The 13447-nt window shown below is 35.7% G+C and overlaps 1 protein-coding gene across 6 annotated transcripts in view; it reads left to right on the top strand.

The window, feature by feature from the left end:
* Positions 1-13447, top strand: part of CHD7 (chromodomain helicase DNA binding protein 7) — a 128821-nt gene that overhangs the window by 95095 nt on the left and 20279 nt on the right. For all 6 annotated transcript variants that reach the window (XM_042808975.1, XM_042808974.1, XM_042808976.1 and 3 more), the window contains exons 13-19: positions 2787-2963; positions 4178-4321; positions 6578-6833; positions 11182-11392; positions 11950-12145; positions 12392-12559; positions 13230-13409. In XM_042808975.1, coding sequence (XP_042664909.1) covers positions 2787-2963; positions 4178-4321; positions 6578-6833; positions 11182-11392; positions 11950-12145; positions 12392-12559; positions 13230-13409 — 1332 coding nt within the window. The remainder of the gene's footprint in view (positions 1-2786; positions 2964-4177; positions 4322-6577; positions 6834-11181; positions 11393-11949; positions 12146-12391; positions 12560-13229; positions 13410-13447) is intronic.

The raw sequence follows: 13447 nt of genomic DNA, 5'->3' as shown, positions 1-13447 counted from the left end.
GATGCGAAGAATATCATGTGACTAGAAATACTTCCTTAATATCCCTTCCTGCTTTATTGTTTGTGACATTTATGGAAAGAAGCCTATTCTGGTATTCTTGAGCAGATTCTTGAGCAGTTAAACTGACAGGTCCTACCAGAAGCCTTCCTTTGATGGAATACCAAAAAAAGGAAATGCTATTCTCTGGTATCCTAACTCTGAAAGTTCTGTTGTAGGGTTGGGAAAACTATGTATGCCAAAAAAGTTAAGGGCAGAGCCCTGCAATAGAGTTTGAGGTGTGTTTGAGAGAATTTTGCTTTGCAGTGTAATGATGGCGAAGAGAAGCACTTGGCTCATTTGTAGAGACAGGATACCTTGTACGTGGCTGATTTTAACTGAAATAATGCTACTGATATTCAGAACTTTTTCTAGTTTATGTGATTTATTCTTTTTGGACTTTGTGGGTGTTGATTTAATAGAATATTTTCTTGCCTGCATTATTTTCTTCCTTTCTGAGAAGCTACAGAGCTATGGTTAGCAGACAGCAGTGTAAGGTGATATTTCACCTATAGGGTCTCCTTCTTTTACCGAAGATGTCAAAGTGTGCTTTATGGAATGAATGAGAATTTTTTTCCAGGTGCCTCACTGTTATAATTAGTAAATATATATGTTCCTCACATCTGCTCTTCAGTTCATCAATATGGAGTCTGAGGTTAGTGAGAAAAGTCCACGTTAACCTTCTAGTGTCCCTTCTGGTGAAATGTCATCATCTTAGTAGTTGTGTTCTTATACACAGCCACTGATCTTTGTCTATTTGTGTTCTCTAAGAGGTAATACAACCTAAGTGTAACCCATCTTTTATAATCACATCTACTTGTTGCACATTTGGGCTGCCTCTGTTGTTTTAGTTAATTCTAGAATTTTCCATGCAGAACAGGAAACTCTTTCCTGTTAAAAGAACCTACTTCAAGAGGAATATGTTCTCTGAGTAAACTGATGTGAAATTCCTCTGTTTCTGTCATCAGAGAACTTCATTTGGATGCCACACTGAAACAGGGTAAACTGACTTCCTCGTTGTCTAAGACTGTGAAAAAGCTGTAGGTCACTTGCCTGATAATTTCTGCTTCTGCATTTCTCAAATATGACAGGAGTAGCATTACTTGAAAGTATGGGAAAAGAATCCTAAGTCCTCAAGGCCCCAAACTGTAAAATTTACCTTCAGAAGATCTCTTATAATCGCTCACTTCAATACAACAGACAGTGCTGTCTCACTGAGCTCTAAATATGCAATTGGGATCCCTTTTATTGCTTTATGTAGGATGATTTTTGTAGTGCACTGTTTGCCAGTCATGAGGTTGCCTATGGCAGTCCTGCTACTGAAAGAATCTCCTAGGCTGCATTTTCGTATCTTTTGCAGTTATATTTTGTTCTTGAAAAGATCACAGTGCTTCACTTCTCTATCTTTCTAAGTTGCTTACTTGGTGTATCTTCATCTGCTGTTTGTTAGATTACAATTGTTTAATCCCCTGAGAAGATAAATGTTTCTAGAATATGTCATGCAAAAGCACTGTTGAACAGATAATTTCTTCCTCTGAGGTACTCTTGATATGCATATGCTGATATATTGCTGACTTCAAGATACCAGGTTTCCTTTCAAAGAGTCTGAAGCCAATTCTGATCACCGCAGCTTGCAGAGGATTATATACAGGTCACTTACAGGAGGATTTGGACTTGCACATATTTAAAAGGAAAGATGGCCATCTCACTGTAAAATATCTGTTCTCTTGAAATTTACTGGATGCACAACCTACAACATGCACAGTTTTCAAAGCAGGATGGGCTTTGAACTTGTATGATGCCAGTCTTTTCAAAAACAGGTGTTTTGTGCAGAGCATGTGTCGCTTGAGATACCTGGTTGTGTATTTATTTGAACAAGATTAGAAAGAAATATGACACAATATCAATACAGTGTTCATTTTGTGATCTCTTCTGAAGACTGTTCAGGGTTTTTCTGAAGCATAATAGTAGCCCTAATAAGACCTTTAGCTAACAGTAATTAGTAAAGAAGATGTCGGGCATTTAATCATAGTGTTGAACTTTCCTTAAAACAAGTTCTCAAAAATATTGAGAAAATGTTTATAAGTTCAGCATTTTTCTTCTTTTCAAAGCTGCTTGCTGTAATTGTGGGTGAAACTTGATGTTCATCAGAAAAAAAAATAAAAAAAAAAAACACAACTGTTGAGAGCAGAATATTCTAATGGTCAGGACAGTGAATCTTTAATGTACTTCAGGGTTATTGAAATTGTTTTGGGAGAATTGTGATGTATTTCCTTGATTTAAACAAAACAAAACAAATTCCCTTGACAAAGACTGCAAAACTTATTTTGAATATTGCAGGGATACACTGTTGCTTACTCATTCAGATTGTAGCTGAAATACTTGTAATCATGTAATCACACAGCCTTCCAGCCACTCTGTAGCATTGCTTGGGGTTGTTGTGGCCCAAGTGCAGGACCAGGGATTTGCTCTTGATGAACTTCCTCCCATTGGTCTTAGCTGTATAATGAATATGCAGTGATTCTGTGAGCCTTTTTGCAGGAAAAATAACACAGCTAGCTTGGTATCAACCAGTAGTAAAGTTAGACATTTACCCTCCTTCAATGAGTCAGCAAGAGTGACTTCATTTGCTTAAAATAATTTACCCATTGTACTGTTCTGGGTTTTCTTTACATAGTGAATTCTGAAGATGAAACAAATTTACTTTCTTTCTTTGACAATCAGTTTACTCTAACATTTGTCCTTTTTAGGGTCGTGTGATAAAAGGCTCTTACAAGTTCCATGCTATTATCACAACATTTGAAATGATTTTGACTGACTGCCCCGAGCTTCGAAACATTCCATGGCGTTGTGTGGTAATCGATGAGGCCCACAGGCTGAAAAACAGGAATTGTAAGCTTTTGGAAGGACTCAAGATGATGGATCTGGTAAGTGTGTACATCTTTTAAAATAAATAAATCTGCATTTTCTGCATTTTCGTTAGTCTCAATTTGCAGTTTCACCACAAACTAAAAGTATTGCTTCTTAAGTATTAAATGTTAAGAAGAGTGAGAGAATGCATCTTGAGAATCTTTAAATCAACTGGAAGCACGTTCATACATTGGATTTTGGTATGCTGATGTTTCATCAGGCTTTTCATTAATTTAAACCTGTAGTTATATGTATTATTTTAGATGAATTGACAGGTTTTTTCTTCCCCTTCTTACTTCTCATGTGACTTCTGTAATCACTTGTCCTTCAGTTTCTCTTCTTTACCTTGACATTTATTTAGAGGTATAATGTGGACTGCTGACTAAATACATCTGTGAGAGTTAAATTAATCTGAATTAAATCAGCTCTCATGTTAATTTGTTGTGTGGCCGTAAGGAACTGCTTTCAGGTTATGGAAGAGATTAAAAAGAAGGGAAATATGAGTTGATTTGTGATGTTTTCATAAATATATATGCACATTGTATGGATGAAATATGTAATACTAAGCATACAAAGAATAATGAGAAGATTGAGAAGATGAATTTAAAGCTATTCACTATTTTATTGGTCAGAAGATTCTTTAAAACTGTAGTATGAATGCAGTCAAGCTAAGTTAATACTTGGAATTCAAAAACCAGTAAAAATAAACATTGTCTTACACTAGCACTAGTGACCTGTAGGTTGCTTTCAGATTTTGTTTTCCTCATTGTTAAATAATATTTTTCTTGAAGAAGTCTTGAAGCTTCATGAAAGAAAGTTACTAAAAATATTGTATAGAACTTAATTTTATTATAGTTACTATTAAAGAAAAGCTGAGCTTACAGTTATGGCTATAGATGGAGGAACAGGACTTGTCACTTCAGTTCTTTCTCAGCTATTAAATTCATGTTTGATCTTGGGCTCATTGCTTAACCTCTCTGGGTGCCTCCTCTAAAGCAGCATGCAACTTCTCCTTTCATCTCTGTCAGTTTCATACTCTGCTTTGTGAGCACCTGAAGAGGTGAAGTATTTTTCTGAGCTAACTGAAGGAAGACCAAAACACTAGTTTATAAATGCCTGAAAAATAATTATATATAAAGTTGAGGCAAAAAGAAAACAGAGATTATACCTATGTATTAAAAAAAGAATGGATTTAAATGGATTTCTAGGCAACTCTGTCTTAATCTTTCAGGAGCATAAAGTGCTGCTTACTGGAACTCCTTTGCAAAATACAGTGGAAGAGCTATTTAGCTTGCTTCACTTTTTGGAACCAGGTCGCTTCCCATCCGAAACCACGTTCATGCAAGAATTTGGGGATCTGAAAACTGAAGAACAGGTAGACTGCCCTTACATACTTCTCTGTTTAGATATTGTGAATTTAATCATTCCATTGTATCTGAACTTTATTGCTTGTTTTTACAGGTAATATCTGTTTTCTTCTTAGATGACTGCAGTGGACTTATCCTTATTTTTGCTTTGTTGGAATTCATTTCGAGTTCTTTTTGCTTTTGGTTAAAATTCATTTTAACTTGTAACTGTTTATGCTGCTTTGACAATTGATCATAAGGAATTGAGTTCTCTTCTTTGACTGTCAGTATCAGAGTAAAGGGGTTGTAGTTTCTGTGGAGTGGATATCTGAGTTTTATCAATGACTTCAGTGCAAATAAACACATTTGAAATCTAGTTTTCAAGCAGCAACCAGAGGGAGATGCTTTCTTGACTGACTCAAGAACTGAGATTTCTCAAGCTGTCCAATAAAAGAAATGCATAAATCAAAGCAAAATGAAAACCCTTAATGCTACACGTTCTAAATGTCAAATGTAAATGACGGTCATATACAAAACTTTTTTTTCCCATTTATGTATGAAAATGTTTTTAAAAGTAAATAGGTAACAGTTAAACTACTGTAAAATCACTCATAGGATTTAGCTGAGGCATGACATCTTAATTTAGGCACCTTAATGTGGCTCTTTGCACCTTGTGGTAATCTAACCTCGTGACTGCGTGTGTTTTTGTGTACAACTTTGTCTTGGTTCTGTCTGAAAACTCCCTAGTTTCTTGAATTTCTTACTTTTGAGAGCTTGAAGTGGTTAACTTTCTTTGAGATTATCTCTATTATAGGTAATTGTCTAAATTTAAAACAAACCCAAAAACCACCCGATTCTTTCCCAGCCCCTTACCGTCTGGACAATCGCTGCGTGTCCTGCGGGAATCGTAAGGGTACGTTTCCACAGATTGTGCAGGCAGTTGCATGTCAGTCAGCCTGGACTCTGACCTGATTGGAAGTGAGCCAACTGTGATCCAGAAGCCATGTACTCCTGTTAATATAGTGTTTGAGCTGGAGTTAATATATCCTAACTCTCAACATAGCTTCTGTCTGGCCAGCTCAAAATGTCAGCGGAGCAGAACTGGAAATTTTTGATGTTGTAAGTGAAAATATAACTAAAATAATGCCTTGAGTCGTCAGCAGATTTGGAACCTGGACTGCTTGGGCAACGAGTTTTGGAAGAAGTGTTGTTTTTGTGAATACATCGCTTTTGAAATTTGATTTTTCTTTTAAACGATGAAAGAGATGATATGTTAGCAGTTTAGGTTTTCTCCTTCATTCCTTGCAGTCCTGTTCCATGTGATTTTTTCACTGTTCATCTCTCTGGACTAATTTATCTCCTTTCTCTTGAAGTTGCGCTATTACTATAGGAATTATGTGAATTCAGGAGAAAGCTGCTTTTGTTCTTGTTTCTGTTACACAGCACCCTAGTAGGAGACGGTGATCAATTTCAGGGTAAATTTCAGCTCTTTAGCTCGGAGCTGATTTGTAGTTTGATGAGAGATGGAACTTTTAAAAACAACCTTAATGCCAGCTCATTATATGTGTATGGAGTATGCTTGAGTTTTTGTGTAAAGGCCATCATAAAGACTTGACCAAACTCAGCAAACCTTATAGAAGGAAAATGGACATTTTCCCTTTGCTTCGTAAAATGTATGTTGCCAAACCTGGAGACAAAAAAAAAAAAAAAAAAAAAAAAAAAAAAAGCATTTAAAAAAAATTACAGAAATATGGAATGTTCGTTTTGAGAACAGGCCTAAGTAGTTTTCTGCTTTGGCAAATGTCAAAAGAAATTAAATTATGTCTAAGAAATATCTAAAAGCAAGAAGAATTAGGAGCAGACATCTGAAGAGAAAAACAGTGTAATTCACTGTATTTAGTGGTTACAAGTTACTCTAAAACTTGTTCTTACAGTCAGATTTGCTGAGCTCTGCCTACTTAGGGTTAGCTCTGCACAATTGGTGTGCAGTACTGCCTTTGTCTAGAGGGATGGTTCTAAGGGAGATCATTGAATGACATGCACTGAACAGAAGTGGTGTTCACTAAACATTGACTTCAGAAATTTATGTCACAGTGCTAACAAGGAAATCTCATTTTCTAGGCCCTTGACAAAAGGCTTAAATGCTGTCTACTTGTGATCTGAGTTAAAAAAAAAATAAATAAATAAAGAGAGGGGGACTTCAGAATCAAGGAAACGTTAGAAATAGAAAAAATAAATATGTGAAGACTTAGAGCTTTGATTGTTGTTTATTTAATGTCTCCTAGGTGCAGAAACTGCAAGCTATTTTGAAGCCAATGATGCTGAGACGTCTCAAGGAGGATGTGGAAAAGAACCTGGCCCCCAAAGAGGAAACCATCATTGAAGTTGAGCTGACGAATATTCAGAAGAAATACTATCGTGCTATTCTTGAGAAGAATTTTGCGTTTCTCTCAAAGGGTGGAGGTCAGGCAAATGTACCTAATCTTTTAAACACTATGATGGAACTAAGAAAATGCTGCAATCATCCGTACCTTATTAATGGTAAGTTACATCATCATCTTTTCAGGAAGTATTTTTAAGACTGCTCAGTGTGTTAAAAATGTTGTTCTAGTTTCTTCGAGGCATAGTTGTTAATTCTTCTTTCCATAGAATTGGTATGCTGAAAGCAGCAAAAGTGACTGAGTGAACATACTGTGTATTTTTATTTATGTATTTTTAAATTAGAATAGTGACAAAACCTCTTAGGTTCTCTTATGTTTAGAAATCTGCTAGTCAGGACAGCATTGCTTTTGAAAACATCTGTACTGCTCTTTTCAAGGCTTGCTAGTCCTGTCAGAGTTGGTGTTAGTATCATATTAGTATTAGAATTTTTTCTTTCTGTTCTTCTTACAAAGAATACTTCAGTTATCATGTGGGTTCTTGGATGCTGCTGTATAAATGATGGGTTTTTTTTCTTCATAGTTGGTTAGCTACTACTTGTTGTCTTCCACAGGGTACTATGAGAGAGTACTAAACATTTCTGAAAAAAAGTAGTGAGTCAAGAAATGACTGAGACGTGCTTTTATGGACATGTGTAGTCAGTTCATTTTCATAATTTAATTGGACTGGAAAAAGGTCTATGTGAATGCTATATTAGATTTCAACAGTGAATACTCTGTTGCATTATGATGCTGCTATTGGTTTTCAATCAGGACTATCTATGGCAAACACTAGGTGATGAACCAGCTCTCTGAAGTACGCTGAACTGTGTATGTGTTGGTCAGATCAAATCTTCCCTTTGAAGATGTAGCATAAGCTTCTGTAGGTAGTTGTATGCTACTAGTTCCTTGTTTTCCATCTCCTCTTTGTTACTGTGTATGATTTATGCTGTCGCTGGTTTCATGCTAGTTACGAGTTTCATGGTGAAAGACTGTTTTATCATAAGCCATATGTGATTGCAGTTTTTATTGTGTGACTTCCATATTGCAGTGCTTGCTGTTTTTTTTTTTTTTTTAACATTTTTTGTTATGCTTAAACTGCTTCACCAAATGGCATCTAATTATATTTCATTTGCAAGTAATTATTCCAAAGGCACGATATAGAGATACTCCGAAGTACCTGAACTCAACCATGCTGGTGGGCTACTCAGTTTTTAAATTCAGATGAACATACAATTAAATTAGCTTTGTGGTTCTGTTAGAATTTATTTGTTAGTTCTTTGCTTCTAAGTTAATCTATTACATAAGTGGGTTTACCAGAAAACGGTTCAGGATGTTCAGGTTATGAGCTTCTGAACTCAGTGCCTTTTATGTTCCTTGGCTTTCAGTTCATTTTATTGTAGTGATTGTTTTTCCTTGTCTCATGTAATGAGGAATAAAGTAAATGTTTTTCTCTTATTTTGTTTTCTGAAATTAATGAGTAGCATTTGCAGCATTGCTTACAACGATTTTTTTTTTTCTTTTCCCAAGTCTCGTATCATTTAACTTATGTTAAAGATTGCTTAAATTCAAGTAGCTATATGGAAAACTTCAAGTATTTTTGAATGACTAATTTCAAGTATTTTTGAATGACTAATTTGAAGTATTTTTGAATGACTAATTTCGAGTATTTTTGAATGACTGGTTTTTTAACCCAAATAAAGGGAGGTGGAGATGTCTGTTGAGCTGTTTCCTTTTTAACATTTTTGTGACTTCATTTGGACTTGTTTAGTGGGATGCAGCAAAAACAAACAAACAAACAAAAAAAAGCAACAAAAAACCAGCAGGTGCTGTTAAGATTTGATGCAAGGGAGAAATAATAAATCCCAACTATTATTAGTGTGAAGGAGCAACTAAGTTCTTTTAATTCCAGGAGAGAAAATACTCTTATGTCCTGTAGTTGTCTGAGCCCTAGGTTTTATCTTGTTGATCAGTAATTAACATCTTTGTATTTACAGTGATGACACAAGTTTATTTCTGACAAGAGGCTTTGTAATGGCATAATGTTCAGTGGTATTTTCCTGAAGAGTAGCAAACTCTGGAAACTTGAGGCTTTTATAAAGAGGTCTTGGAGCCCTTCTCATTTTCTGCTGTATCTAAGGGTTTTGTAAACAAGCAGCAGTGCACGTGTATTTGCATGTGTAGACCAAGTAGAAGATTGTTTTGTTTCACATAGACTTAAGTGTTCTAGGTAATCTTCAGTTAAGAGACACAGCAGTTTGTATCATGGAAGTAGTATGACAGGAGTTGAATGTGGTGATTCTTTGTTTCTTGATCAGTAGATTAGCTTCGTGGTGCTGAGAGGAGAGTGGCTGTCTGCTGGAACTGTCCTTGAGCAGACTTCTAGAGGAAGCTGCTGCATTTTGTGTATTCTCCAGCCAAGATGGGCAAAGCATTGTCCTATTGGTTTTCTCAGAGCTGGACTCCTTGTTTCCTCCGTAGCAACCACTTAAGTATTTATACATCGTACTTCTTTCTCTGACTCCAAGAGACAACAGTGCCTCTGTACTTACACATGCTACACAGTACACTGGTGAACACTGTAAAGGTTTCTCACTCTGTTCCTTATGCTCTCTTGAGCCCAAGGAGTCTCTCTTAACTAAAAGATTTCCTGCTATCAGGAAAGCACATGTTCAGACTTCTTTTCATTCATTAATAAAAATCAAGAAAAGAAGTGTTAGAGGCATACGGGACACTACTTCAATTAGTGTAACAGGTACTGATACCTCTTACTTGGGTAACAGATGCTACACATTCATCACTTAGTTGCAATTGAAGTAGGAGTGAAAAGGAAAAGGCAGGCTTTTATGAGTTTTAGCTAGGATGGGATGGTTGGACTAGCAGATTTTCAGAGTTTGTGGTCTGTTATAGAAGTGAATCATGCTGAGACGAAATGCTAGTACTGAAAATTCATCATTCATAAGACTTGTTGCTAGGTTTGTTGTGGTGTGGTTGGCCTAGTTGGTTTGTTTTTGTAGATACTGAGTTTGCATACTGTATACAAGCTACTTGACAGCTTATTATATTCTGAAATTGACGAAGCTCAGTACGGAGTGAGATTACTGCCTTAATTTCTCCTGTTTTGCAAAATGTGGGCTAATATGAATAAGGATAGCTTGAAGGATTGTCTAATTCTATTTTCATGTGGGTTTGTTTTTCTTATGTGCAAACTATTAGGATCAGTAATACTTGAAGTGCAGGGAATCCTTGTAAAAGTACCTTCAGGTGAAAGCACTGAATTTTGTGAAGGTGAGCAGTGCAAGTAATAAGAAGCTGTCAGCCTGCATAGGGTGGCATCTAGTTAAGACACCATGTTACAGTAGGTAAGGAAGCAGTGATCACACAGTGAGGCTGCATTTGCCTATTTGCTTACAGGCATCTTGTTAGAGTTGGGATATGGGAGAGATTCTCAGTGGATGCCTATCAGTAAGCTTTTCTTTCTCCCTGCCCCAACTCTCCCACCTTTCTTTGTGTTACTCAAAAGTAGTGTTGATCTTGGATGTTATAAGCTACATTTTCTTTAAGAAAATAACAAATAAAAATCAGAGGACCTGAAAAAGTCATCCCCTCAAAAGGTTTGTCTGTATATGAAATAAGCTTAGGATGAAGATTCCTAGTCTTCTGTATAGCCAAGAATAGTTATCTGATAACGCTTAAATAATATGTTGTATGTAGAAGTGACACTAAAATAGGATAAAAGCGTATGAGCATAAGAAAGGCATAAACTTGTTCTGTATCAGCAGGTAATGTGCAGTACAAGGAACATTTGTTTCTATGTTTTTACTTCATATGAAAAGGGGATGTCAAGAAAGAAATTTTGACTAGTTCTGGAAAGAACATATATGTTGAACAGCTTCATAAAGCTGAGGAGAAATTAGATGTTCAGTGAGGAGAAAAATCTAAATAGATGATAAAATACAATTTCATACCGCTTTTTTTTTTTCCAAGGAAATCAGCTTTTTCACAGTTTGGTTTTTGATTCTCTAGCTAGTTATGGAAGGGGTAGATCCAAGTCTTGCTTGTGATTAACTTTCATTTTGGACATCAAATTTGGTTTGTATTCCTTACATTTTCAAACAAGAATTTTCTTCCATGTTGAATTTTGAAAAGGACATTTAACAGTTGGAATAGTTCTTACCTTTTCATCTTCTTTCATAATGTCTGATTAAATTGTGTTCATTAAATGATTATATGAAATTATTTTGAAAAGATTTTACTCCCTTAAAAATCGAATGAATACTCAAAGTGGTTTTTTAATTACACTGTGTTTGTGTGTATGTCTGCTTTAAATTTAAGACTAATATTTTCTATAAATGTTTATTCACATAGTGTTTAAAGCATTCCTGTACTCTCTATAGGGTATTGAAGGCAAGCTCATTGTTTATTGATAAAATCCTCTGCTGTGTTCATGTATTGCTGTCCAATCTTTGCAGGTGCTGAAGAGAAAATTTTGGAAGAGTTTAAAGAAACACACAATGCCGACTCTCCAGATTTTCAGCTCCAGGCAATGATCCAGGCTGCTGGCAAGCTAGTACTGATTGACAAGCTGCTGCCAAAACTGAAGGCTGGTGGCCACAGGGTGCTTATCTTTTCCCAGATGGTGCGCTGCTTGGACATACTGGAAGACTACCTCATTCAAAGACGGTGAGAGCAACAATATAATGCAATTCTAAATAAACAGTGCGTTCCTCAGTGGCCACAGTATTTAACCTGTGAGTGATCTTTATTGTAACGGGATGAAATTCAAACTGTTACTGTATTTTCTGGAGTAAGCTGACTACAAGTTGCAAGTACTGAAGTTTTTCTTTCAGATGAGTAGAAAATGACCTCCGAGAGGCTTTGATGACTCCTCCTAGTTTACTAGTTAGTTAAATGTTTCAGTTACTCTTGGAGTTATTTATTGTTTTTCTGCTTAACCCCAAGTATTTATTTCATTCCTTACAGTGAGAACCTCATTTTTACTGGAGGGTATAAAGCAGGAGACAAGATAGTATATGTTCCACTGAAGAAGTTGTTGGATACAACACAGCAGTCACTCAGTTTGTTGCAGCTATTTTGAGAGTACAGTGGCATATTTCCCCCTTTTTTTTAATTATTTTTTTTTTTTTTTTTTTATTTTAATTGTATATTTTTGAAAGAAATAATGCCAGAAATAAGAATATTTGCAGTAAAATTCTCCTTACAATGCATCTTTATTTCAGGTACCCATACGAACGAATTGATGGCCGAGTAAGAGGCAACTTGCGTCAGGCAGCTATTGACAGGTTTTCAAGACCTGATTCTGATAGGTTTGTTTTCCTGCTGTGTACAAGGGCAGGAGGCTTGGGCATTAATCTTACTGCTGCTGATACCTGCATCATTTTTGATTCAGACTGGAACCCTCAAAATGACCTCCAGGTAATATTACAAGGAATGATTCAGTTGAAAACTTCTTGTTTATTTCCTGTGAAATTTTGTTCACCTGCAAAAGAAATTGCTGTTGTTTACTCAGTTAAAAATATATATATATATATATATATATATATATATATATACATACAGATTATTATTTATATTGAAAGTAATAACATTTAAAGTAAGTTTTCTATATTGATTTTCTTTTCTTTTATCACTTGTAACTGAGTATCTGTCTTGTTTCATCAGGCTCAAGCACGATGTCACAGAATAGGACAGAGCAAATCAGTGAAAATTTACAGGTTGATTACAAGGAATTCTTATGAAAGGGAAATGTTTGACAAAGCTAGCTTGAAGCTTGGCCTTGACAAGGCTGTGCTACAATCTATGAGTGGAAGAGAAAATGCTACAAATGGGGTAAGAATTAATATATTAAGATGCATGATCAACAAATCATATAAATGTATAACATTTTCATTTCTTGCTTATATCTTAGCTGGAGAATGATGGCTTTCAGGTAGAATATGGCATATATTTTAAAGTGGGGTTAATTAAGGGCAAGGCTACATGAACTGGCTCAGCCTATCTCATGCATCATTAATTGCCAAAAGCAGACAGGTAGAATCATGTTTCCTCAGTTCTCATTCATTCTCATCATTCTACACTTCACATAGTGTTGATTCTTACAGTTTTTGAGCTTCTTGCAGGCTGCCAATCCATCCATACTTTTTGTTTATGTTCATGTGCTTTAGCCTTTTTTGCTTGGGCCTTTTCTCAGGTTAGGAAGTTAAGTATGTTCCCAGGAGGAGTTTAGCAGTCACTGGAGCTAAAGTAAGCAGATTCAATGACAATGAATTATTAAATCATTTAAACCACTCATATAACTTCACCCTAAGAATGTTGTTGTTTGCATTCTTCTTTTAAAGGTGACTTCAGCATGAATGTTTAATTGACCAACACCACATTATGTTAGGAGTACAGTTCTTAAAATACGAAGTAAAAAGGCAATTGATGTCATTATGTTGTTAGATATAAACATTGACTAGTGTTAAAACAACAAAACAACTGTCTCTCTTACATGTTACAGGTGCAACAGCTTTCTAAAAAAGAAATAGAAGATCTTCTTCGAAAGGGAGCATACGGTGCTCTGATGGACGAGGAGGATGAAGGGTCTAAGTTTTGTGAAGAGGATATTGATCAAATTCTCTTAAGGCGAACACACACAATTACTATTGAATCTGAAGGAAAAGGCTCAACATTTGCAAAGGTGCATTGGCATTTGGAGGAAAAATAATAAAGTTGTGA

The sequence above is a fragment of the Centrocercus urophasianus genome, unplaced genomic scaffold, assembly GCF_019232065.1.
Source record: "Centrocercus urophasianus isolate 14NV4802_14NV808 unplaced genomic scaffold, USGS_Curo_1.0 seq_11, whole genome shotgun sequence".
NCBI lineage: Eukaryota > Metazoa > Chordata > Aves > Galliformes > Phasianidae > Centrocercus > Centrocercus urophasianus.
This window is presented reverse-complemented; position numbering and strand designations above follow the sequence as displayed.